This window comes from Phacochoerus africanus, chromosome 10, assembly GCF_016906955.1.
Source record: "Phacochoerus africanus isolate WHEZ1 chromosome 10, ROS_Pafr_v1, whole genome shotgun sequence".
Taxonomy (NCBI): domain Eukaryota; kingdom Metazoa; phylum Chordata; class Mammalia; order Artiodactyla; family Suidae; genus Phacochoerus; species Phacochoerus africanus.
Genome location: NC_062553.1, coordinates 119,689,030 through 119,716,502, shown reverse-complemented (window position 1 = coordinate 119,716,502; position 27,473 = coordinate 119,689,030). Strand labels below are relative to the sequence as shown.

The 27,473-nt window shown below is 38.2% G+C and overlaps 1 protein-coding gene across 2 annotated transcripts in view; it reads right to left on the bottom strand.

Annotated features, from left to right (window-relative positions):
• Window positions 1-27,473, bottom strand: part of PPP3CA (protein phosphatase 3 catalytic subunit alpha) — a 319,540-nt gene that overhangs the window by 10,262 nt on the left and 281,805 nt on the right. For both annotated transcript variants that reach the window (XM_047798212.1, XM_047798213.1), the window contains exons 9-11: window positions 25,513-25,638; window positions 23,313-23,387; window positions 1,546-1,630 (exon numbers count right to left, since the gene is read on the bottom strand). In XM_047798212.1, the coding sequence (XP_047654168.1) occupies window positions 1,546-1,630; window positions 23,313-23,387; window positions 25,513-25,638 (286 nt within the window). The remainder of the gene's footprint in view (window positions 1-1,545; window positions 1,631-23,312; window positions 23,388-25,512; window positions 25,639-27,473) is intronic.

Sequence of the window (27,473 nt, the reverse complement as noted above, 5' to 3'; positions counted from 1 at the left end):
TAACTCATTGTGCCAGACCAGGGATTGAACCTGAGCCTTTGTAGACATCCGAGCAGCTGATTCTTAACCCAGTGCACTACAGCGGGAACTCCCAGGTTCAGCACTCTTATTCCACATCTTCGTGACGGTCATCCCCATGCCTGCTCAAACACCAGACTCAAAAAGTTCCTTGTTGGCCCCATACTTGCTAGTGCCTCACCTCTCACTTGCTCTCTCCCTCCACTGCTTTGTATTTTCTTCCACGGTATATACTCACTGCTTTAAGTTTTATTAAATTTATTCTGAATGAGTGACTGAGTCCAGCAAATTCAGTTAGAAATGTCAAGCATTTGAGCAAAGGCAGCCTCATTCATTAGGCCGCAGGGAGCAAGTATGCTCTATTTTCAGCTTTAACACGACTTTGCAGATTTGGCTGCTGCTGCAGAGCTATTACTGGCTTAGATCTGGTGTCTTTGGGAAAGGATGATTGTGCTTTCATGCTTCTCATGGCTCCCTGCTTTTGGTATCAAAATCACTTAATCACTCCTTAGCAATTCTACCAAGAGTGGGATAGAAATAGCAAGAAGGAGAAATCAAAAGAGCCAGTGTAGCTATTCCATGAAAAAGAGTTGGAAAAAAAAACTGGCAAAAATTAGATTATGAAATTATACAATGTGGAGATGGACTTGCTCCTGAGATATTCCTTTTTTTTTTTTTTTACCTTTTCTAGGGCCGCTCCCGCAGCATATGGAGATTCCCAGGCTAGAGGTGGAATCGGAGCTGCAGCCGCCGGCCTACACCACAGCCACAGCACCACAGCCACAGCAACTCGGGATCCGAGCCGCATCTGCGACCTACGCCACAGCTCAAGGCAACGCCGGGTCGTTAACCCACTGAGCAAGGCCAGGGACCAAACCCGCAACCTCATGGTTCCTAGTCGGATTCGTTAACCACTGCGCCACGACGGGAACACCGAGATATTCCTTTTTAATGTGTAATTGTGAACTGACTATATACTCCTCACATATAATCACACTGTGTTTTAATCTTTTGAAGAGAAATATAGTTACTTTATATTATCCAGGCACATATCACTGGATTTTAGCAAAGAAAAGTACAGTTAATTCTCTTCAAGAAAATACTTGTTTTCTAAGTCCATGCTTAATAACATGATTCATGATCTATTTAAAATAGAACTACCATACAGGAACTGAAACACCAAATAACTGTTTTTTCTCTCAATGGTTTATTAGAATAGTACAGATTCACACGAGCAAGCTTTATGGTTGATATTCATTTCCTAGAAATCGAGTGGAATGCACCTGATAAAGACGAATTTAATCTTTTACCGCAAAGAGAGAACTGAAAAGGACAAAGGATTACACTAGCTTTTCTATTTCATAACATGTTCAACCTCTTGTGAGGAACTGACAACTCCATTAAAACATAATTCAGGAAAAGCAAAGCGTTTCTAGTAAAATATTTAAATCACTGGATTGAACGACTGAAATGTTACTGAGTGACAAACGATCAAAGCCAAACCAGAACCCAGGAACACGATCCCACCTGAGAACCGAGAACACTCTGGCCATCTTGCCGATCGCCCGAATCTTGTTCCTTATCACCTCCTTCCGGGCTGCGGCTGTTGCTCCTGGATTTCAAAAACAGAGTTGAGAAGTCAGGTGACTTTTTCTTTACCTCGCACTAGTGCACCAATTTACAGATATAACAGACTGTAGTAAGCCAAAGCAGGTCTGCTTTTTCCCCCCTCAAAGGACTTACCTGTAATTCAAGTCTAAAAGCCTATGCTTCCAGCCATGAATACTTGCCTGTGATTCTTCAGCGGTTCCCCAAATGCCAAAGAGCAACTTCTGAGATATTCCATGGGGCGGAGTAAAAGGCTAAATGAAAACTCACTGAGCAGATGCGATAGGCTTCTACCCCTTGGATTCAATTTCCTTCTCTTCCGTTAATACAAGGGAACGTGCATGCGCAGGAAAAGGAAGTGAGTCACCAGGATTTTCTACTCATTTCTGGTCTCCATGCTGGGGAGACCACTTTAGGAAACTTATTGTTCGAAAGTTCTTCTTTGGGAGTTCCCACTGTGGTGCACTGGGTTAAGGTCACAGCTGTGGCTTAGATTTGATCCCTGGTCCCAGAACTTCCATGTGCCATGAGTGTAGCCAAAAAAGAAAAAAAAAGAAGTACTCCTTTGAAGTCATCAAACTAGGGAGTATCTTAACCCATGCTGTTCCCTGAAACATCTTTTATATAATTAATGGCCATAAAATATTTATTTTAAAACTTGTTACTCTTTTATCTTCTGGCTTGTTCATAAATTTGGAGAAAAAAGCAGAAAAGCACTGAACTGGATTTAGTGAGAAATGGTGGTACATGGTTTGCATTTTAGTAGTTATGTAAAAACACGTTACACATTGGTCTGTCTGAATAAGCTTTACTGCTGATTGCATTTTCAAAGTTAAAAAAATTATCAAAAAAAAAAAAAAAAGGAGTTCCCATTGTGACGCAGTGGTTAATGAATCCGACTAGGAACCATGAGGTTGCGGGTTTGGTCCCTGCCCTTGCTCAGTGGGTTAACGATCTGGCGTTGCTGTGAGCTGTGGTGTAGGTTGCAGACTTGGCTCGGATCCCCGCGTTGCTGTGGCTCTGGCGTAGGCTGGTGGCTATGGCTCTGATTCGACCCCTAGCCTGGGAACCTCCATATGCCGCGGGAATGGCCCAAGAAATGGCAAAAAGACAAAAAAAAAAATTAATCTGCATACATATTCTTTTTAGACAGTACCAGATAATATCAGAAATGTTCCTAATTTGAACAAATAGTTTAAGTTACATGATTTGTTCAGGGACTGGTCTGTGTGTGATACTGTAAGTTTCGGTTTTTCTAACCATGATAAGAACAAGCTTTCTGACTTTTTTTTTTTTTTTTTCCCTGCACTTATAGCATGAGGAAGTTCCCAGGGCCAGGAATTGAACCTGAGCCACAGCAGTGACAATGCCAAATCCTTAACCGCTAGGCTACCAGGGAACTCCCAATTTCTGACCTTTTTTGGAAGGAAAGATTTCTGCTATTTCCTCTGATTTTTAAGAATTCAATGTGTATTCTTTTTCATTGTTTGAGAAAGGTCAAACGATTAATCACTGCCCTAACATTTCTGTAAGAGAGAAAATTCACCAATGCTCACATAGTTTTGAAATGGCTAGCAAAGGCCTCTACTTTTCTCTGCACCCCAAGAAAATGAAAACATACTGGGCCAGTTTTTTTTCTCCTGGGTGGGTTAATTTGTCAGAGGTGATGCTAATGCATACCCAGCTAACATGACCATGGATATTCCTCAGAAGATGTGTACCAGGGAGCTGGTTTCTTTTCACCTTCTCTCTGACCTGAAAGCCCTCAAACGGCCCATATTTTTGTCCATTTCTTTTCCTCTACTGGCACTCACGCCATACAGGTATCCCTCAACACATCTGACTGACAGAACTTAGCACTGCCAGCTCTTCTGCCTGCAAATAAATGGAGTCAGTTTAAATCCATATGGGAGAAAGCCATTCTCCAATCCAGTCTTTCTGATAATCAAGTGGAACCATGGATTCTCACTCAGGATTGGTTCCTTGAGTTAGACGCCACTGGCCAAAACACTGGAGGAGAAAGTGGGGTGTGTGTAGGCCCTGCCTCAAACTTCATTCTGTGTTTCTAACAATATTTATTATATATGACTTGCTAAAGAGTCTTTATATAATAAATCCTGTTCTAGAGACCATTTGAAAGTCTGAAGTTTCTGTGCTTGAATTTTAGATGATTTATGACAAAGGGACTACCAAAGGACATTGCTAAGGAAAAAAAAAAGTGGGATCACAAATTAGTCTCCTTACAGTGGTTTTCCTGCTTTTGTTTTTCATTTTAATTCTTCCTCAGTCTAAACATTCAGTCTACTCTTACCATTCTATGTTTAATATCCCCTAGTATGACTGACCCAGTCCACTCAGAGGTCATGACGGCCTCAGTAAGAGGAAAGATTCTGAATTATAAGATCAACCCACCAGACACAAAGAATGGAAAGTGCGAGAGAGCTCCAAAAACGGTGACTATGTTTAGAAGCACAAGAAAAGCAGCAAGCACAAGAAAAGGAGTAGTGAAATATCTAGAAATGAAATTGGATATATTTAAGAGGAATGAGAAGGGGAAAAATGTAAAATCGAGAAAGAGAAACATATATAAGAGGATACTCTCTCAGAAAATTTTCATTAAAGGACTTGTAAAAACCATAACCAGAGCAATGAAAAGCAAGAAACTAAGTAGGAAAGGAAGGGAAATAAATTATTTAAAGCTGTTCTATTCAGCTCAGTATGAGCTGGTACTCAGAAAAATGCTCAAATAAATATGGAATTTTAAATGGAAAATGAACATTCTGACAGTCAGAGACAGTTTAACATTCCTTATTTTTCAGACCTAATGACTTACTGGAGAGCACAGAGCAGGTTTCCTACTTGACATATTCACAGTTGTGCTCCCAACAAATGGTGATTCACAGAAATATTATAGCACTTCTCTATTCTTTCTTTTTTTTAATAAATAAATTTTATTGGCTTAGAGTGGACTCAGAAAGTTGTGTGAGTTTCAGGTGTTCAGCTAAGTGAATCAGATACACATACAGATCTAGCCATTGTTTTTCTATTCTTTTCCCATATAGGTTATTATTACACAGTATTGAACAGATTACCCGTGTATAGCACGTTTCTTAATAAAGAGATACTGTTCCTTTTTGAGTTTCTCAATGACCCATTAAGAGTAAGAAAGAGGTTTTAACATTTCTTTTACAAAATTACAATATATTTACTCAAAAAGTCATTTAACTTAATTATCATAGACAGCAAGAAGAGACATTAAAAACGCATGCTTCAAAGTTTTATCCCTGGGGTTATTTTCACTAATTTTCAAATAATCACAATCAAAATGAACACCGCACATTTACAACCCTCAAAAATGTAAAAGATACAAATAAAATATCTGAATTAATATGTAATCGAATTTAAAGGAGCTGAAGAGTAGCAGGATAGAATTATAAGGTGCCGGTATATTTAGTATTGCTATTCCTAGATTTTGGTATTTTCCAGAGATCATTACAACTCTTTTTCAAATGCTCAGGTTCCACTGCAAATCCTCACAGTCCATAATTCAATAGAAAGAACAAGGAAAAATGCACGTTTCAGAATTTTACTAGCTGTGACACGCAAATACAATGTCACATTTAACCTCCTTGGGACTTGCTCTATTTAAGTTGTGGAAATGTACCACAGTAGCTCAGCTTAGAATTCAGTATATGGAATAATGAAGGCACACACACCAAACCTTTGACTTAAAACTGCAGTAACTATTTTTCAGAGAATAATATAATCATGTATTTTAATTGTTTAATGTAAGTTTAAAAAATTGGTAATTTTAAGTAAACTTTCATTTTGTGTTTCCATTCAAACAATCATATAATCATTTCCTTTTGGGGCCTCGCTCTCTCACTTCACCTTTTAAGTTCTAATCTGCTTTTATGCCTGGGGGCTACTATTTCCAGACTCCAGGCACCCGGCACACCCTGTTTTCCTCGAAGGCTAATGCAGAGACCAAGAGAACCTTTAAAGATTGACTTTTACCATGCTTCCTTCCTGACCTTACCTCAGCACCCTGCGGACTTCTCCCCAAGTTTGAAAGGCAGCTAGGCCCAGTGGTCCGCTGGGTGAGTGCGGCCTCCCCACAGGGTGGTTTCAGCCTCTGAAGGGAAATGAGAGACTGCAGCAGCATTGCAGAGACGAGGGGCCAAGTGCCGGGCATTCCCACATGTGGGCTACCTGCCATGCACTCCAGATCCTGGCTCCCCACGGCTCAGGCCCCCACCCATCCTTCGAGGCAGTGACGACTGTCCTTCCTCAGTTTTAACTGGGTTAGGGTGTGTGGAAAGTGCTCTCTAGAACACAGTTTACTAGCCCAATCACTCAGTCATTAAGTGCTCTTGTGAATCCTGTCCTATTCTATAGCCTGCCGTGTGCTGCCTGCCAGCAGCTGAAGTAGGAAGAAAGCACAGCCTCTGCTTTAGGAGATCGTGTGAATGCCAGCAGTGGCCTGCGAGCCGTGTTAGGTGGCATGCTGGTGCTGACTGCTGTCAGCCGGTGACAGTGGCCTGAGCACATCCCTCTTAACTTCATGTTCAGTAACTGCATGTTGGTAGCTTGAAACCAGGGTGGGAAAGAAGTGACACCAAGAAAATCTGCAAGTGCTACAAACCAGGGCCACTGTCACTCCGCAGTGATGGGTTGTTAAACATTTACCAGCACAGCTCTGGAAGGAGGTGTTCATTGTCTGGAGAAAAATGTTTACTGAAATGTTGAGAGTTGAAGGATCTTGAAGGATAAATAAGAGTCTGGAGAATTCTCCACAGAAGGAAGGGAATGTTCAAACACGTGGGGGCTGCAACAATCCATGCTATGTTCGGATAATGGGTGAGAAGTCTGGTGTGAAAGGAGTTGGGGTACACTGGGGTGAGGGAAGGGTGGGAAGAGAAGCAGGGCATGCTTGGACCGAATTGTACAGGCTTTAGCATAGTGGCAGAAACAAACACATTTAGTATTAGCATACGTATTGTAGAGGTATGTACTTTGCACTCATTCCCTCCATCAAAGAAGGAAGGAAGGAAGATAGGGCTGGATAAACTGATGACAGAGATGTGACAAAGCAAATAGAGTCAAATGTTAATTGGAGAAAGTAAATGATGGACACATGGCTACTGATGGTAAAATTCTTTCAACATTCCTTTATGTTTGAAACATTTCATAATAAAATGTCAAAAAAAAAAAAACTATAATTGGGGAGTTCGTATTGTGGCTCAGTGGGTTACAAACCCGACTAGTATCCATGAGGATGTGGGTTTGATCCCTGGCCTTGCTCAATGGGTTAAGGATCTGGCGTTGCCGTGGGCTATGGTATAGGTCATGGACATGGCTTGGATCCCGTGTTGCTGTGGCTCTGGTGTAGACCAGTAGCTACAGATCAGATTCAACCTGGGAACTTCCCCATATGCAGCAGGTGTGGCCATGAAAAGCAAAACAACGCCAACAACAACCTCCCAAAATAAAGAAACCAAAAAACCCCAAATCTGTATCTGGAAGAGGCTTGGCTTTGAAGGGAAATCGAGACAGCAGCTTTAAGCAGAGAGGTCTCTCTGTCTCCCCACTCCTGTTATATGGGGGAGGCATGAGCTTGCCACAGGAGGCAATGAAGAAATGTTCTCGGTACAGTTACCTTCACTCCTTTCCTTCTCCAATTCGACTGGTAAGATTGTATTTTACAAGCTCAATTCAACAGATTCTAATTGCGGTCGATACCTTTTTGCAACTGGGAGAAATGAAGATGATGAGCTACATAAAAATTTCATACTTGACTATCCTATAAAATAAGAATATTTTCATATTACTAGAAGCTGAAAAAGTTGCTTTCAAAAAATCGAGGTGCTTGCTCTTCAATGGAAAAAGCAGCAGAAAATTTATTTCCACTTCATTATTATACTGGCCTCAAATGCTTTGCTATTATTTAGGCTTCCTTCTTTAAAGGACTTTTAAGTAACACAAGTGTATACATGGCATATGTGTCTTTAAATGAAATACAACGGAGTGTATTTACATTAACGTTTCATACTTTTTCAAAAGAAAGACGTATTTTAAGAACTATATTTTGCCACGAGGCTTCAAATCTCTTAAATCTTTTATTTCAAATTCTGAGCAAATGGTATCGAAAACACCACTTTTTTCAAATTTATTAAAAGATAAGGAAACTATTCAAAGTTCATCTCTGTAAGGAAACTATTCTACTTGAAAGTAAAACTTTAAGTCACTATTTTTTGAGTCATTATCTTTAAGCAGAATTTAGATGTTTCCAAATTTTATTTTTCAAAAAATTGAGCAATAGTTGAATTTGAAAAAAGGCTATTGACAGAACAAAGCACAAGGTGCTGAGATAAGAAATATCTTTTGTTGTGCTACAGTAAAGACAAAAATTAGTTTGGTTTCGATCCAAAATCAACACTTCTTTTTTTCTTTCTTCTTTTTAGGGCCACACCTATGGAATATGGAAGTTCCCGATATAGGGGTGAATCAGAGCTGCACCTGCTGGTCTAGGCCACAGCCACAGCAATGCTGGATCCTAGATGCATCTGCAACCTATGCCAGAGCTTGTGGCAATGCCAGGTCCTTAACCCACTGAGCGAGGCCAGGGATCAAACTCACGTCCTCTAGGACATTATGTCAGGTTCTTAACCCGCTGAGCCAAAAAAGAAACTCCCCAAACCAACATGTTAAAAATATGATAAAACACAAAGACAGAATATGTCTTCAGGTGCCTCTAAAAATCTCCGGTAATTGGTTTTTATAGCTTTTTATAAATGATGATGAAATTATAAGTATACAGATGCCTTATTTGGGAGAATGCATATCCCAAATTTGCCCCATAAGGCTATGAGGCCAAACCACGTCTTCTTCTTTTTTTGGTCTTTTTAGGGCCATACACACAGCATATGGAGGTTCCCAGGCTAGCAGTCGAATTGGAGCTGTAGCCACTGGTCTACACCACAGCCACAGCAATGCCAGCTCCGAGCGGCATCTGCGACCTACACCACAGCTCACGGCAATGCCAAATCCTTAACCCACTGAGCGAGGCCAGAGATCGAACCTGCATCCTCTTGGATACTAGTCAGATTTATTTCTGCTGAGCCATGACGGGAACTCCTGTAATCCCTAAATCTTATTTGCTTCATCTTTTCTTTCTCTGACCTAGTTGGACAATAACCAGTTGTGAACTTCTATATCTCAACAGAGTTATGCTATACAGAAATGACATAAACCTCCACCCAGTTCTGCCCTTGGCCGTGGTGCCACTTGCTTCACTACATTTTTTTATATCACTAGGCACTTGAATCCTGGGATTTAGGGAAAACGCCACAAACACTGAGAAATCGTGTTCACTCTGATGGACTGGCTTTAAAACTGAAGGCTTCCCAAAAAAATCAAATACCTGGGAATACACCTGACCAAGGAGGTAAAGGACTTACATGCTGAGAATTATAAAACATTAATCAAGGAAATTAAAGAAGATGTAAAGAAATGGAAAGATATTCCACGCTCCTGGGTTGGAAAAATTAATATTGGAAAAATGGCTATACAACCAAAGCAATCCAAATATTCAAAGCAATCCCTATCAAATTACCCAGGACATTTTTCACAGAACTAGAACAAACAATCCAAAAATTTATGTGGAACCACAAAAGACCCAGAATTGCCAAAGCAATTATGAGGAACAAAAACCAAGCAGGAGGCATAACTCTCTCAGACTTCAGGCAATATTACAAAGCCACAGTCATCAAGACAGTGTGGTACTGGTACCAAAACAGACAGATAGACCAATGGAACAGAATAGAAAACCCAGAAATAAACCCAGACACCTTTGACGATTAATCTTTGACAAAGGAGGCAAGAACATAAAATGGGAAAAAGAAAGTCTTTTCAGTAAGTATTGCTGGGAAACCTGGACAGCTGCATGCAAATCAATGAAATTAGAACACACCCTCACACCATGCACGAGAATAAACTCAAAATGGTTTAAAGACTTAAATATAAGACAAGACACTATCAAACTCCTGGAAGAGAACACAGGCAAAACATTCTCTGACACCAACCTTACAAATGTTTTCTCAGGTCAGTCTCCCAAAGCAACAGAAATAAAAGCAAAAATAAACCAATGGGACCTAATCAAACTGACAAGCTTTTGCATAGCAAAGGAAACCAAAAACAAAAAGACAACCTATAGAATGGAAGAAAATAATTTCAAATGATGCAACTGACAAGGGCTTAATCTCTAAAATATACAAACAACTTATACAACTCAACAGCAAAAAAGCCAACCACCCAATGGAAAAATGGGCAAAAGACCTGGATAGACATTTCTCCAAGGAAGATACACAGATGCCCAACAAGCACATGAAAAAATGCTCAACATCCCTGATTATTAGAGAAATGCAAATCAAAACTACCAGGAGATACCACCTCACACCAGTCAGAATGGCCATCATTAATAAGTCCACAAATAACAAGTGCTGGAGGGTGTGTGGAGAAAAGGGAACCCTCCTACACTGTTGGTGGGAATCTAAGCTGGTACAACCACTATGGAGATCAGTATGGAGGTACCTTAGAAATCTATACATAGAATTACCATATGACCCAGCAATCCCACTCTTGGGCATATATCCAGACAAAATTTTCCTTTAAAAAGACATATGCACCCACATGTTCATTGCAGAACTATTCACAACAGCCAAGACATGGAAACAACCCAAATGTCCATCAACAGATAACTGGATTAGGAAGATGTTGTATATATACACAATGGAATATTACCTGGCCATAAAAAAAACACAAAATAATGCCATTTGCAGCAACATGGATGGAACTAGAGACTCTCATACTGAGTGAAGTAAGTCAGAAAGAGAAAGACAAATACCACATGATATCACATATCTGGAATCTAGTACATGGCACAAATGAACCTTTCCACAGAAAAGAAAATCATGGATTTGGAGAACAGACTTGTGGTTGCCAAGGGATGGGGGAGGGAGTGGGATGGATTGGGGAGCTTGGGGTTAATAGGTGCAGACTATTGCCTTTGGAATGGATAAGCAATTAGATCCTGTTGGTAGCACTGGGAACTACGTCTAGTCACTTATGATGGAACATGGTAATGTGAGAAAAAAGAATGTATACATGTATGTGTAACTGGGTCACCATGCTGTACAATAGGAAAAAAATGATGTATTGGGGAAATAAAAAAAAAATTAAAAAACAAAACAAAAACTAGAGTCTTAACATTTTTCACTCATGCATCCACAAAAGAATATCCTCCAAAGGACACTATTTTCACCTCCAAGTTTAAGTAATGGTAAAGAATTATGTTGTAAACATTGCCATTTTAAAATGAAATGGCTAATCTTCTTTTTTTTTTTTACACCAATGGCATATAAATATCATAGCAAATGCATATCACCATTATCCATTTAAGGAAAATATCCATGAATAAGACATTCAGATATTTAGAAATCTCACATTAGTCCTTTTTTCTTTGAAACTGCATTTCCATTTCAATTTCCCTGATCCTACTTTAGTGAGTTATATATTTATACTTTAAAATACTTGTATCACCACATTATACCTTGCTGTCAAAAATATGTTAGAAATTTAAATTAAATGTATTTTTAAAAATTTCCTGAGACAGTAAGGCCCTAAGTCTTAAAAAAATCTCTGGTAACGAAGATCATAATCAGTAGTGCCTAATTGAGCTACACGGCGCAAAGATATGATAAATGTTTATGAATATTCTAATACCATAGAAATAAATTTGACTGGAATGTACCCCTTAATGATAAGGATGGGAGGGCAGTCACACTGAATTGACTAAGGAGACTCCTTAGACCCTGAGTTTTTCCAGTGCCTCTTTGTTTAGTACCTCAGGCAATGTTCACAGTGACCACACCTAGGGAGACTTAGGCTTTTCTGCTAAAATGCGAGAGAAGAGTGCGAGAAATGCGGGAGAGAGGAGGTGGGAGAGGAGAGGCTGCAGTGAGCCTGCCGCCCCCAGCTCAGGTGATTCCCAGACTGATCCTCCCTAGGAATGAGGACACATGGAAGCTGAGGGTCTGAAAACAGATTCGCTGACTCCTTCTGAAACCTCTCTGGGTAACTGCAGTGGTGCAAATATTGCTGAATGAAGACAGCTGCGGTATCAAGAATGAGGTGACTCAGTTTCTAGAGTTGACGGTTGCTGGAAGATCTCCTTGACTAGCCCTGACTTGAGAATCCTATGGTGCCGATCCATTTAAGGTCAGGGCTGGTTAAATCCAGTCCAAAGAGATGGGACGTGCTGGCCTTCACCACAGAGCTGCGTGTATGCAGATGGAGGTTACTCTGTGAGGCCGAGGAAAGCACCTTTAGGATGAGAAAGTCGAAAAATCTCTGTAAAAACTCGTCTTTTTGAGAATTACAACCTAAAATATTTGGAATGCCTTTCTAATTTTGGTCCTGAAAATATCACACTACATATCCATAGGCGATAAAATTGGGACATAATGGCTACACATTCCAAATCACTCCAAACCACATGGAGTTCTTCCACATGTTTTTTAGCTCCGCTAAAATCTCAGCATGTCAGAGAGAGCCTACAGTGGTGTGATATTTGGCATAAGGCTATTCTGTCTTATATGTCATTTCGAAAGCAACAGAAGATCCTTGGAAATATGCGTATTTTTAAATAAAAGTCTCTCCTGTGTAATGGATTTTTCAAAAGGCCAGTATAGCCTAGACGGTTTCTTCCCACTTCTCCTGTCATAAAACCTAACTGGGTTCTTTGGATAGAAAGTATTAAAAATGTACAGACTACCCTCAAATGTCAAATAACTGTCATTATTTGGTTATCTTACTAAGTAGTAAAAAGTTACTTTCATTTGCAAGCATTAATTTGATTCCACGGACTTTTGTTCTCTGAGACATCGTGTTCCATCTGTTTGATGATTCCTTGGAAGCGTTGCAGAAATTGTCTATAAGCATAACTATAACTTATGTAAAATTTTAAAACTTTAAAGGAGATTAGGAAACTTGGTTGATTTTTCAAGAAATGATCACATATTCAGCCTATGCCTTGCAGAGGACATGACAGTTTATTTATATTTACCAGAGTAAAAACTAGTAGCATGTGAAATTCCATTTGGATTGTACTCTTTATCAAGACAAATACATCAATTTTATAAACTGACATGTGAAAATAAAAGTAAAATGAAATAACAAATGTCAAGCTAATAATATAGATGTATTGTCTACAGGAGAAATAATCATAATGCCTGGATGTTTACTCTGTCAAGGATTATTTTGGATTTTTTGAGGATATAACAGTTGAAAAAGGTATTTATTGGAGTTCCCGCCGTGGCTCAGTGGTTAACGAATCCGACTAGGAACATGAGGTTGTGGGTTCGATCCCTGGCCTTGCTCAGTGCGTTAAGAATCTGTCCAGCATTGCTGTGAGCTGTGGTGCAGGTGGCAGATGCAGCTCAGACCTGGTGTTGCTGTGGCTCTGGCGTAGGCCAGCAGCAACAGCTCTGAGTAAGCTCCTAGCCTGGGAACCTCCATATGCCGCGAGTACAGCCCTGGAAAAAACAAAAGAAAAAACAAAAGAAAAAAAAAGAAAGAAAAAGATATTTATTAAGGAACTAATTGTGCTTACATGTTAAATGCTGGAAGAATGCATTTAGACTAGAATTTAATTCTGGACCCTTATGGATTTATAAACATCAAATACTAGAATGACATTTAAATGTCATCTCTGAAATTACAGACACCGAAGGAAAAAATAAACCAACAGAATAAAATACTATGTTTGTCCCAAGTGTTACACCCAAGGTGAAAAGCTAACTGAGTACCATTTGACAGCACGGTGTACAAGCAGGCTGCAAGTATTGCAATTCCGTCATCTGACAGCAGAGGATGGTCAAGGTGCTGGCATGTATTGAGTGAGCTGAGCTGAACAAAGCCACTTCTGATGCTACTCAAGAACAAGGCAGGCTGTTTTGTCAGGATGGGAGTGGGGGTGGGTACAGTGCAGTGTTTGCCCAAAAAAGAGAAAGGGGTTAGAGCATTAGATTCTGGCGAATGATCAGTGCACAGGCCTAAGAGACAATTTAAAGAGGCAGAGTGGTTCCCAGGTCGTGAGTCTTTAACATCACTGAAAAATACTCTGATCTTATCAGAGGAAAGGGATGTGCCAATCAAAACTGAACTGGTCAGCCACAGGGGCATAAGAAAAGAGAAGCCCAGGCAAACATCTGAAATGTCTAGGGAAGAAGGTCCAGGGGCCGGTGGCCTTTTAGTATTCTGGCCCTACAGCAAGACCTCAGGTCATAAAATACCTGGCTTGTGCACGTCTTTTAAGACAAATGAACTGGCCTGTGAAAGGCAGAACAGTACAGCAGTGAAGAACTCGTGCTCTGGAGTAAAAGACCTTGGTTTGAGTTGTGGTGCTGTCATTTTTGGGCTGCGCTATGTTGGGCAAATTACTAAGCTTGTGTAAGTCTCACCTTCCTCCTCTAAAAAATGAGGAAGGCTCTAAGTGCTTTATTTGCGTTATTTCAAATGGGAAGTTGTTGACCTCAAATCATCAGCTGTGAAGCAGGGAACCCAAGCCAGGATTCATTACAGTTAGCAGGATGACAATTTACTTCCCAGGTGGGTAGAAGAATTACCTACGTAATGTGTTCATTCCCTCCCAACGTGCAAGAAACACAAGTGTCAGGTACTATGCTACCTGTGAAAGCACTGAGCACAGAACTGCAGCACACGCTACTCAAAAATGTTTGCTCTTTATATTCAGAAGAAAGAAATGCTTGTGCAGAAGTGAATATTCCAGTTCTTCTAACAGTTACATTTCTCATTGTACAATAAAAGGTTGATTGTGTGATTATCATTAATCGAAAGCTGCCTAAGTTGGGGCCTTAGTCATGTTTTGTGCCAACCAGGCTAAAGGGTGGACCCCAAAATGATGGCCAAGTTCACTAGGGTAGGCGAGGAGAAGCCAGGATGCTGATGCTTCACTTTGAGACAAAAAAGACCTCTCTATAAAGAGAAGCTGACCAAACAGAATCAAAATTTCTTTCTTTGGAGTTCTGAGAAAACTGGGAGAAAGTGTCATAGCTTCTCGTGAGCTAAGAGTAAAGATGAAGGGATAAAATGGATTTTTAGGGACGTGAAAATAGACTAGAAAAATAGCTTTAAACTTAAGATTTTCTAAGTATTTATTAAACTTTTTCAGACAGCCTTTAAACATGCCCTCTGAGATCCAACAACTATAAAGAGAATGTTTTACAAACTTTGGACTCGCCACAACAACTGAGCAGTTGTTGAATCAATTATTAATTATTCTCATATAAGTACAACCTTCAGATGAAGAAGTTGAACCTATAAAATGCCTTAGTAGAAAGGGGATCTTACAAGCTCTGCCCAAAACACAAGAGAAACATAACATCTTCTTATGGCATGAATTTTCAACAAGCTGACATTACCCACTATAGCTCTGTGAAAAATGCCTTTCATGTGCCAATTACCTCAACCTTGTTTGTGAGAAATGACGTCTTTCTAAAATACGGAGACATACATGTTCACAAAATCTTTGCCTTTGTTGAGGAAAGAGAGCTCTCTACTTCAACATCTTTCAAATAAAGAATACATTAAGGGAGTTCCCGTCGTGGCGCAGTGGTTAACAAATCCGACTAGGAACCATGAGGTTGCGGGTTCGGTCCCTGCCCTTGCTCAGTGGGTTAAGGATCCGGCGTTGCCATGAGCTGTGGTGTAGGTTGCAGACGCGGCTCGGATCCCGCGTTGCTGTGGCTCTGGCGTAGGCCGGTGGCTACAGCTCCGATTGGACCCCTAGCCTGGGAACCTCCATATGCCGCAGAAGTGGCCCAAGAAATTAAAAAATAATAATAATTTAAAAAAAGAATACATTAAGGTTTATAGAGCCCGTGCTTATTTCCCTTTTTATTAGGCAACATGGACTTCCTTCTCAAATAAATTTTATAAATACATTTAATTAAAGTGTATGCTTAATATGTAATAGCTAATGATTAATGTAAGCTGGCCAATGTCACCATTAGTTGAAGGAAAGTTCAAATGCCACAAAAATCAATGATTTTTTAAAATGTGAGTGTTGTATATGTGTATGATACATATATTTATGGAAATACAGTATAAAATTCTAAAGTATTATTTTGCTGTGAGTATAATATTCTAGCCAATGGTGGACATTATCCAACCAATTAGTTATAACAGGGATACGGCTTTTTTTTTTTTTTTTTTAACATTTAGTTCGTTTTGCTAAGTCTGCATTTCTGTGCAATGTGAAAATGATGCCAGCTAATAAACTCATTTGTATAAAATCATGTAGTACAAGAGAAAGCATTACTTTCAATGTCTGTGTACTATATCATTTTAATTGGCAACTTAAAAAGATTTTAATTACTGTAATGACTTGAAGATACTGATTACAATACGATAGCTAACCAGGAACTTGGTTTGATAGCCAAGGCCCCAAAATATCAACACCCATAAATATGACAGGGATTTACACCCTAGTACCTAGAAAATGCTTGTTGATTTTTAGACGTTTTAGTTTTAACAATATACTGGATATAACTGTTTCCTTTTTTATAGCATAACTAAGAGAGAAAAAAAAAAAGCAGTTCCCTGTACTATAAAGAGTTCAGAGTACAAAGGATACATTTATAGTGACAAAAATGATACATAGCCTCTAAATTACACACTGAAATATTAAGTAATGGAAAAAAACCCAACAATAAACTGGAAGGTAATTAACAAAGCCTGACAAGAAACTATAAAGCCTTTTACAAAATATTGATTAATCTTTCCTTTTATATATATCTTCCTTTCCTTTGTCCAATTATATCATGCAAACTCAGTTATTTTAAAAAGGTAAGACAACATAAACCTGGTAAAATGAAATCCATCTTTGCATATAATTTTCTGGAAAAATAATATAAATTTCTCATATGGCCATATGTCTTAAAGCAATAAAATAACATAAAGTGTTTTTCCTTTCTTTGTCGTAAGCAAAAGAGGACAAGGAAATGTCTCCTATCAGTTATCAAATATTTTCCTCTTTCAGTTATCAAACATTTTATACCACATCACACTCCCTTCTCCAACCCTCTATATCCTCAGTGGGACCAGCACTTTTAAAACTGGTTTCTTGTTGCACTAGACTCTCAGCTCAATGAAGGCAGAGACTACGTGTTTGCCACTAAATACAAAGAAAAATAGTCCATGAATAAATATTTTTACATGGAAATAAAAATATAAGATATAAAATAGAAAATGATATTAAAATTGAGTTACTCTTAGTTTTATTTTGTGATAAAAATGATTTCAATTTTCTTTTTTAGCTATTTTAAAAATAAAACAAATTTTGCTAGGTGCCTCTTTTCAATCATTTGTTATCAGACAAAGTTATGCTGCAATATTTCATTTTCTCATTTTCTGGCCAGATTTCTATTTCACAGTAAGTAATCTTTCTGCATTTGGTGCAAATATTTTTAAATAGCTGTTGCCTGAATTGCTGCACAATCCTGGTTCTTACGCTCCCTCCTCATCACTGCCTTCTCCTTCACTCGTCTTTCTTCTCTAGCTTCATAAGGAATGGATAATTCTACGGATGAGTCCTCAATTTTCTGCTATTTCCTTCCATGTCAGTAATTCTGGAGGTCTATTTGACTCTTAGGAGATTCACTTGTGACTTTCGATTCACAGCCTCCGTCACCAGCCCCGATTTTGTTCCCAATTTCCAGGGCTCCATTTCCAAATCCTGCTTGGACATTTCCAGAATTATGTGCGTCACTTCTACTCAAACGCATGTCTGTCACTGAACACATCTTTCTCCTGAAACAGATGAAGCTTTTCCATGAATGTTCTCATCCTCTTAGGCACCAAGGTTTGGAACCATCCAAATTTTTGTTTCCTTTGCCCTTGTGATTTCAGAGGTCTAAGTCCTTGGATAGCTTTCTGGACTCAGCTCCCTTTCTGTTGTATTATTAACATTATCATTGTTCAGACCTAGTCGCCTCGACTTTGAAATACTTTATTAAGGTCCTAACTTATATCCCAACTCATCCCTTGTTCGTTTTCCAAGCTTGGAAAAAGTACTTGCTTTTTCTCAAATACTGTTTTTATGATGTTACTCCTCAGCTCGCAAGGACAGGTTATGCTTTCAAGTTGACAGAGCAAGAATCCCATCGCCCCTGTGCTCCTCCGAGTTCTTTCTGATAGTGTGTCAAAACATGTCTCGGTATTTTTCATATTAAAATGTCATTGTTTCTCCCCCAAACTGCCACTTATTATAGGACGCATAACTTTTTATTCAGATTGGAAACCTGAAATACGAGATGCTGAAATGAGTTGCTCAGAAATGACAGTAATTACTGCCACAGGAAGAGCTCGAAGCTAATGGCTCTTGGTACATGTGCTGCCAGATGCACGGAGCTGAAGAGAGTTTTCAAGATGAAATTCACAGCAAACATTCATCCTGGCAAATAAATACAGCTTTGGTAGAAAATGATATGCCTGGACTCTTAAAGAGGTGGTCCTCAGGGACCAATAAGATCCCATGTTAGTCCCACTAATGTCCAACTTTGCACTTTTAAAAAGTTCTGTTTGATTTTTTTAAAGCTACACAGAAAGCAGTGGGGAGACACTCTGGAACCCGTGATATTAGATTTGAAGAATTATCTAATAATTCAAAGCAGATGATGGAAGATAATTTTCTTGTATACAATTTAGATGGTTTCATAGAGTCATGCAAAAAACTGCTCTGATCCCATATTCAGTGACTAGCCTGTGGTTAACATTAGGATAAGGCAAAAATGTGGATAAAGGATAAGAGTTCCACCATGTGGTTTGCTACTTAGATGAAAGCAGAGACATAAATTCTAATTTAATATTAAGTCTTTCCAGTGCAGCCTGAAACTGTATTTGGCTTGAAATATTTGAGTTGTATTATTATTTTTCTTTCCTTTCTTATTCTACAGGATTGTTTTTACCTCCACAATTCTTTCCTGCCAGCCAGACTTATCACATATCATAGTCTCAAACATAATGTGTGTGTGTGTCTGTAATATATACATCATCTCAGACTCTAAGATTTTAGGGCCTAAAAGAAAGTTCCAAATAATACTTCTAACTCATGAAACTGTCATTAGGTTTCTAATGCTTACTGCTATCCCAGACTTCCTATGGTAATACCAAACAATAAAGAAAGCTTTGTGATGCCGATTGCTTGATTTTTGGCAGCTTCCTCCTTCCCGCTGTGCCCCCCCCACACACACACTTTGGAATCACTTACTACTTACTAATCCTTGGTCTGAAATGAGTCTTCTTCATTAATGAGAATTAACTACCAAATGAGATACATCTACTTGGATTTCTTCCTTCTCTGAAATGTTCTGGTGAATAACAAACCCAAATTGAAACCAGACTATCATTTTATCATCCAAAATCAGAAGTGGAAACAAGAATCCAAGACCCCAATACATATAAACTAGATCCTCAAAAGACATTCACTGCCTTCAACTGCTTCAAAACTTTCAAGATAGCAGACGTTTTGGATTTTATTTCCAACATAAAAGAACCATGGCCCAATTTAAAATGGCAATCTTTTTCTAGATAGGCTATCAAATTCCTTTGTTTGTAAGGCCGAAGCTAAGCAGGAGAAATTCATGAAGTGAAGCCTAGATGAACTGGGAGACTTTTTGTCTGCTCAGATACAATAAAATTTTTCACCTGATCAAACACTTATAACTTGTTGGAGTAAATTAAGGTTAAAGGAGTAAAATGAAACTATTTTATCTGCTTTGATTGGCCTGGCTGAATAACAGCACAAAAAATCTATTACTTTATGGATATTTAACAGAACAAACTAAAGCATATTATGTTTAGTTATTAGAGTTGTATTGTTAAAAAAAAAAAAGCATCATGCTGCTTAAAAAAAAAAAAAAAGATTTCAAGGACTGTAATCATGGGCTGTGGAGAGTTCAAGAGCCTGACAACCAGGCTGACATTGGTTTGAATCCAGGCTCTATTATCGATTACTTCACGAACTCTATGACCTGAGGTTTTAACCTCACCTCCTGGAGTCAGGCTAGCTTCATCTGTATGTAAAACCAGGATAATCAAAAAGTTATCTTGAGAATTAGAGATATGATAAATCACCTAGCAAATTCACTGAAAATGAATGGTAGTTAATAATTACACACTTTTGTTGGTCGAAAAGGTACAATCAGCAAAGAGTTAATACATATAAACGACTAAGGAAGGTCGCTAAGTGTTAGAGCTGCCACCACCACCATCATTAAGTGGTAAAGGGGAGCTGACAGAACCTGAAGGAAGAGAAGCAAAACTAATCCCACACCTATCATTCCTCGAGGACATACAACTTCCTGTCTGCAATAGACTTTACGAACACTAAGAGGTCAACTTGATAAGATAAACAGAGGGTCAGGGGCTATAAAGGCACCATTACTACCTTGGACTTTGCAGCTGGCATCAGATATTAAGCAAAATATTGAGAAGGGTTTGATGATGACTCATTAAGCGATGGCTCCTCTTGAGAAGGAGCAGCAGGATAAGGAAGTGCTTTCATGAAGTCCTTGATGTCTTCTAATTCCTGCTTTCATCGCTGTAGCCAACAAGCAGCCCAGGAGCCTGACAGGCAGAGCAGAGGACCAGCCCCCAGGAAGAGAGACTGAGGGCTGCAGCAGGAGGGAGAGGGCAGGAGAACTGGAAACTCTCTGCTAAGGGGGAAAATGGCATCACGCACAAAAAAGACAAACAAACTTTCAATATATTCTCAATAAACTCTTGTCCCGAAGAGAGTCAAAGAGTTGTGGGAAGATTTACAAGGTGTTCTTTGAGCCCCTTTGAAGAAATCCATAATTTTTGTGTTATAGGAAAGCACTAAAGACCATTGCTGATGATTTACTCTGAAATGGATAATATCCCAAGTTAAACACGTTTTAATTAAAACTTTTACTTCTGTTTTCTTTTTTTCTTTCCTTAGAGGGCAAATTTATGCGATTTGAGCTAAAAATCCCATTTAGAGACCGTAGCTTCGCAGGACTGACCTAAGATTTAAGCATGGCGGTAAGATTTCACTGATCTGCTTAGAAAGAAAAAAAAAAAAAAAAAACCTGCTTCCAAGTGCCTTGAAAAGGACATGCACTCCTATAATTGGAATGGACAGGCTTAAAAGCAACTGCTGATGAGCACAGCACATTGATTGGAACTAATTATTTTAAAGCAGAGGAAGTTCCAAAATATATCCTTTCATGTAAGTGACTGAGCAGGTGGGTAAAGAGAATTCACTATAAGTAATTCTTGGTAACATTCAACTGTGCAGGAAGCAACTGTGGAAATGTGCAGACATTTTTGGCTACAGGACCTGGAAGCACATAGTAGGTACCCAGTATATATTTGCTGAATGAATGGATTAACACATAATTACAATCATAGGCAGGTCTACCTAATCATACCACATATTACATTTTAAATAGATTGTCTAGGGAGGGAGTGGGATGGACTGGGAGTTTGGGATTAGTAGATGCAAACTATTGCATTTGGAGTGGATAAGCAATGAGGTCCTGCTGTATAGCACAGGGAACTATATCCAATCGCTTGTGATGGAACGTGATAGAAGATAATATAAGAAAAAAATGTCTATATAGGTATAACTGGGTCACTTTGCTGTATAGCAGAAATTGACAGAACATTATAAATCAACTATAATAAAAATTTTACAAATATTGCCTATATCATAATTATTGGTCAATAAATTTGACTAAAGCAGACTTCTTAACAGAGGAATATCAAGGCATTGATGCCAATTAATCTTTCTTTTGAGGAAAAGAAGAAACGCAGTGAAAGACATTTATTGCAAAATCTTTTTTAACTTTTACGATTTAGATTCCACCAGGTTAGTATTCTTTCTTTAGGGAAAAGGTCTCTGCCATGATGAGCACTAATATCTCTTAAATGATACTGCTAACCCTGGGAAAAGTTAATAATAGCAAACTGAGACTACAACATATGAAACATCTAGGATCTGGATAAAGCATAAAATATCCACCGATCTTCTGAATATTTTAAATCATATCAATACATTTACTTAAGTAAGCTCTTAAACTACTCAGCTAATCTGAACCTAATAAAATATATATATGTGTGTGCATACATATATATTTTTTCTTCCCTTACCTATATTGTACATTCCCTTGCAATGTGACATATGACTGAGGAATAGTATAAGGATATAGGTAATGAAAACAAGAGAAGTTATAGAAAGGAGAAAAACTACGAGGTGGTAGGAATAATTGTACACTTAAAATTTACCTGAGTATGTGTACTTTATTAAAGAGTGTATGGATACCTGTATTTTACTTCTGCTGGCAGCATTACGTAGTCTGCACTTACAGGTATGAACTGTATTAAACCCAAGTAAACATTAAAATATGCTGTTCAAATGATAACTTTCTGAATTGTGAAGGGGCACAATTTTTTTTTTGGGGGGGGGTCTTTTTTTTTTGCCTTTTCTAGGGCTGCTCCCGCGGCATATGGAGTTTCCCAGGCTAGGGGTAGAATCGGAGCTGCAGCTGCCAGCCTGTGCCAGAACCATAGCAACGTGGGATCCGAGCTGCGTCTGCGACCTACACCACAGCTCACGGCAACGCCAGATCCTTAACCCACTGAGCAAGGCCAGGGATAGAACCCACAACCTCATGGTTCCTAGTCAGATTCGTTAACCCCTGAGCCACGACGGGAACGCCCAAAAGGGGAACAATTTTGTTTCATTTTACCCAATACAGTTTTTAAAGGTAAAGACTGTATCAATTTGAACTTGTCACAATATCTAGTTTCCACTGCCACCTTCACCCTTTATTTTGTAATTTGTCTTATTTCATTGATATTAACTGTTTATGCGTTGGGTCTCTAACAGAATGTGACTTCTTAGGTCTTTAATGCATTTGGGAATCCTGAGTGCCCTGTGCAGAGTAAGTACTTATTAAATGTTTATGGAAGTGATGTTTGCTCTTGCATTTTCTCCTTCAACTACATTTTTGTAAGTTTCCATTCCTTCTGAGGTCCTTTTGTAAAAGCCAGAGTAATTTTTTCTCTTCATCTCCATTCACTTCTTGCATCTTTGTCTTTATATAGAAATCATACTCTTTGAGGGTAATTGAATAGCAAATAGTATCTTAAAAAACAACAATAAAAAGACCCCATAACTTATTCATTAATCATTATAGATGTGAAAAAATATCCAGATTAACATAAATACCAATATATTGATGCATTTAGTATCTTCTTTTAACATAAACATTAAAATCTGAATAATTGGCCTCATTAACAGAGCCAAAAATGTCATTTAGCAATGTGGGCTGCTGAAAGATGGTTATTAAAATAGCTCACTGCTTCAACAAATGTTTCAGGGTAATGGGAAAATTCTCTCATGGTTTTTGTTTCTTATATTTCCGCAAAGCAACTAGAAAATAGAACAATATTTTTCATTTTCATGCGTATGATTTACACATTATCCAAGTCTTAGAAAAGTATTCTTAGGGTTACTTATGTGATGCCAAGTAATTACCTGGCAAATAAGCATTAGCACAAAGGCTCAAGACTCTTACCATCAAATCCATCTTCTTCTGACCCTAGTTCATCATCTGAGCAAATATTGAGGACATTCACCAGCATCTCAGTCACTAAAGAGAAAAAGAAAGAAAAAAAAAAGTCCAAATTTTCTACCATAACCTTCATGATTACTCTGGCATCGTTAATGAGCAGACTTAGCAATTACTTTTCTTACCTATACTGAAGATAGAATTTCCTGCAAAAAAGTTTCTATAAAATTCAGATCGTAAAAGATAACAGGCTTTGTTTCTATGCAGACTTTATGTTTTAAAAATTATTAACTCATGCCTATGAAATCTAATGATAACATTTACTAGACATAGGTCAATAAGACAGTGAACAAAAGAAAAATGTGGATGTAAATATACTATGAATCTATGAAGGAGAAAATGATTACTTTTGAATTTTTCTTTACCTGTAAGGTGATGCTAGATCTAGACCAGATTACAAACTTTTGTTAATAGGGACCAAGTTGTTGGAGCTCTTTTAAAATGTTTTTTTAAGTTCCTCAGAGAAACCAGCACAGTAATTGATATGCATGTGGTTTTGCGTTTAATAAAAATGGATAATTGAGGAACTAACATTTTTGAATCAGTTTCAAGAATACCAATTTTAAAAAATGAATGTGTTGATATATCTCATTAAGTGTCATTTTAAAAAAGATTTTACAAATGAAGGTTAGGTAAGTTTAATAAGAGATAGAGTTGAGTAGATATTACGAGAGGATTATACAAAGGCATTATACACGGAAAATTAGTACTGCATGACTTTACACTAAGTCACATGTCATCTGCATATAACCTTAAAGTTTAGGTTGGGTTCTATCATAAATGTGAAAAGAAGCTTGTTCACTCTTTCTTCAAGACTTCCTTATTAAAATCGATGTTCTTCTAGCATTGAAGATATATAATATAGAGTAAAACGTCAGTGGAGCCTACATTAATCCAGAGCGTCAGTTTAATTATCAAAAGTGAATTCTGTATATGAATATATTAATATGTTCTAACAGATGTTCAAAAATCTGAATAATTAATGGAAACAACCCAAACGAAGGGTGTTCAAAGGCCAGTTGTCAGGATTCCTACTGCTTTTGTTTCCAGGCTGTGATCTGATCGGCGCAAGAAAGCAGGGACATGGAGTAGCTCTGGGAACATTTATCAGACTATTAAAATTTACTTTTGAGTTATTTTTGTGTTGAAAGGGAAGATTTCTTGGCTGAAAACTCACGACTTCTTGGTTTAATCATTTTTGGATATTTAAAGAAAAACCCACAAATATCGTACGAAAATAAAGATTACATATTTTAACATTAATATATTGCACATACGTCTTAATATAAATAAATAGATATCTCAGAAAAATGCATGGCTTCTCTCTAAAATCCCCCCATGGGACTTCACTTTCCTGCAACAGGTGTAAACTCTATGAGGTGCATTACAACGCCCATTCGCCTTCCCCTGTGATGCCTGAGATGCTGGAGGAAGAACGGTCCAGATTATCACCATCACGCCTCCTGAACTGAAAACTCAAGTTCAGTGGGTTCAGGCCTTTTCTCAAAATCTTTTCTGAGGTTTAGGTCAAAATATAAAAATAAAATAAAGGCGGAACGAAGGAAAGAAAGAAAAGGCCGGTTCTGAAAAACTGCGGCATGCTAACAACTTTCTAAATGCAGATGTGTCTTGCAACCTAAGAATGGCCACCCTGTTTATAATGAACTCTTTTATTGTTAGTGCACATGTTGTCTTTCAAAGTCTTGTAGCCAATGATCACTTTCATAGGAGGGTTATTATTAACATTGGAAATGTGAAGAAAGCATCTTAACATTTAAATCTGAGAGGTAGTTTGTAAAATAAAATAGCACTTCTGGATTACAACACAGAGGTAGCCATTTTAGCTTGAAACCAGTCAAGACTATACATTGATTATTTTTTAGAGTTGTGTTATTCTAATGAGAGTCTATAAATTATCCTAACATTCCTCACTTCTTTCATTTCCCCTTAATTCGCTCATTGTGTTTTGTCAACAGCATACAGTGACACACTTTCAAATCATTGCTCTCATGGTGCAGCTTGTGAGTTTTACTGGTGAGGCCAATGCATTTCTCTTCCTGAGTGTTTCATGGCAAAAGAGGCCACATTTCCTCTCCCTCCTTCCTATACTATTTTATTAAGAACATTTCAGGATTCCAAAACACACCTTTCTCCCCAACAAATGGCAGGGACCAGGTGAAAACATCCATGAAGTTTGGAAGCCAGTATGGATGAGGAGAACAGTTGAATTGCCTGATATTCATGACATTGTTCTCATATTTCAATACTGCAGCTGAAAACAACAGAAAAAAAAGGACGTTAGAGTCATAAGCACATATTTCTGCTTCTACACATGGCTGTAGTTGATCAAGAAAAGTCAACTATTTGATGAAAGTGCCAAAACGTTAAGGCAAATTAGCTTCATTGGTCATGAATGTTTATGCTATTTATAGACTTAAACTTCAGTGTAATATGTAACTGTACAATATACGAATACTATCTATGAAACAGCATTCTAATTTGACAAATATTTATATAAAATAGTTAATCAAACATCGGGAATTGGATCAAGTTCCTTTTGTAGCCAAGAACATTTCAGTCTTACTTAATATCTGATGACACTAATAAAAGTGCCATAGGGAGTTCCTGTTGTAGCTCAGCGGGTTACGAAACCGACCAGTATCCGTGAGGATGCGGGTTTGATCCCTGGCCTTGCTCGGCAGTTTAAAGATCTGGTATTGCTGTGACCTGGGGGGTAGACTGCAGACTCAACCTGGATCTTGTGTTGCTGTGGCTATCTGAATGGAAATTATTTTTGTTGATTTTATTTTTTAATTTTTATTGAAATGCAGCTCATTTACAATGTTGTGTTAGCTTCAGGTAGACAGCAAAGTCATTCAATTATACAAATATAGAAAAACATATATATGTTCTTTCTTTACATTCTCTTGCATTATAGGTTATTACAAGACACTGAGTATAGTTCCCTGTGCTATATAGTAGGTCCTTGCAGGTTATCTATTTTTATTGTTTTAAAAGCACACTTTTTTCCCAGTAGAAGTCATAACAGTTGTACAAAATAGTTTAAATTAGACTGCATTCTTGACTTAATAAAGTAAAATTTTTGGATTGAATCCTGCCTAAAATAATACGCTGGTATCCGACTCCACCCTTGACTTCTGAAAAGCATGTACCATCCACCAACAAAAGAAAAAAAAATAGAGTAAATCTGCCTGCTTCACTCTGCTTTGCTGTCTGTAGGTTAGATACACACTCACATGGAATGTTATGGTTACAGAGATGCTAAGAGCATAGCTAGTTTCACTCTTAACCAGGTTCAGAACTTCACCTGGGGCAGGGTGAACAGGTCTTCGTGAATACTTCCAATGAGGCAAAAGCTACCTCTTTAATGGGGTCATCTACTCTATGGACAGACAATTTCAAATTGTGAAAAATTCTCAGAGGGAGTTTAAATCTTCTTGACTACTCAGAGATCCTAGTTCTGCCTTTTGGAAAAAGACAGAGCAAGAATGCTTCTGTTTCTAAATGACAGTCCTTTAAACACTAAGAACAATACTCTCATATTGTACCCTCCAGGGTTTTGGCAAAATTTTATTTTTATTATCCTGTCAGGGCATGATTAGCATTATATTGGTGGGACTTATTGAACGGATCCCAGATGATGTCAAATGGGTTTTTCTTGGTTTTGTTTAGGGTTTTAAAATCTAGAAAAATGAATCATCTCATTACTTTATAATTTTTACACTAACTCTTATACGAGGAGATGTTATAGCATGCGATTGCTATGCATAAAGATAGCCCTTAAAATCCTTTTTTTTTTTAAAGTTACTGGAAGTTTACTGCATTTGAAGGTTTTCGTTTGTTTGTTTTTTGTCTTTTTAGGGCTGCACCCATGGAATGTGGAGGTTCCCAGGGTAGGGGTTGAATAGGAGCTATAGCTGCTGGCCTACATCACAATGACAGCAACGCGGGATCCAAGCCACATCGGCGACCTACACCACAGCTTAGGGCAACACCAGATCCTTAACTCACTGAGTGAGGCCAGGGATAAAACCTGCGTCCTCATGGATACTAATCAGATTCACTTCTGCTAAGCCCTAATAGGAA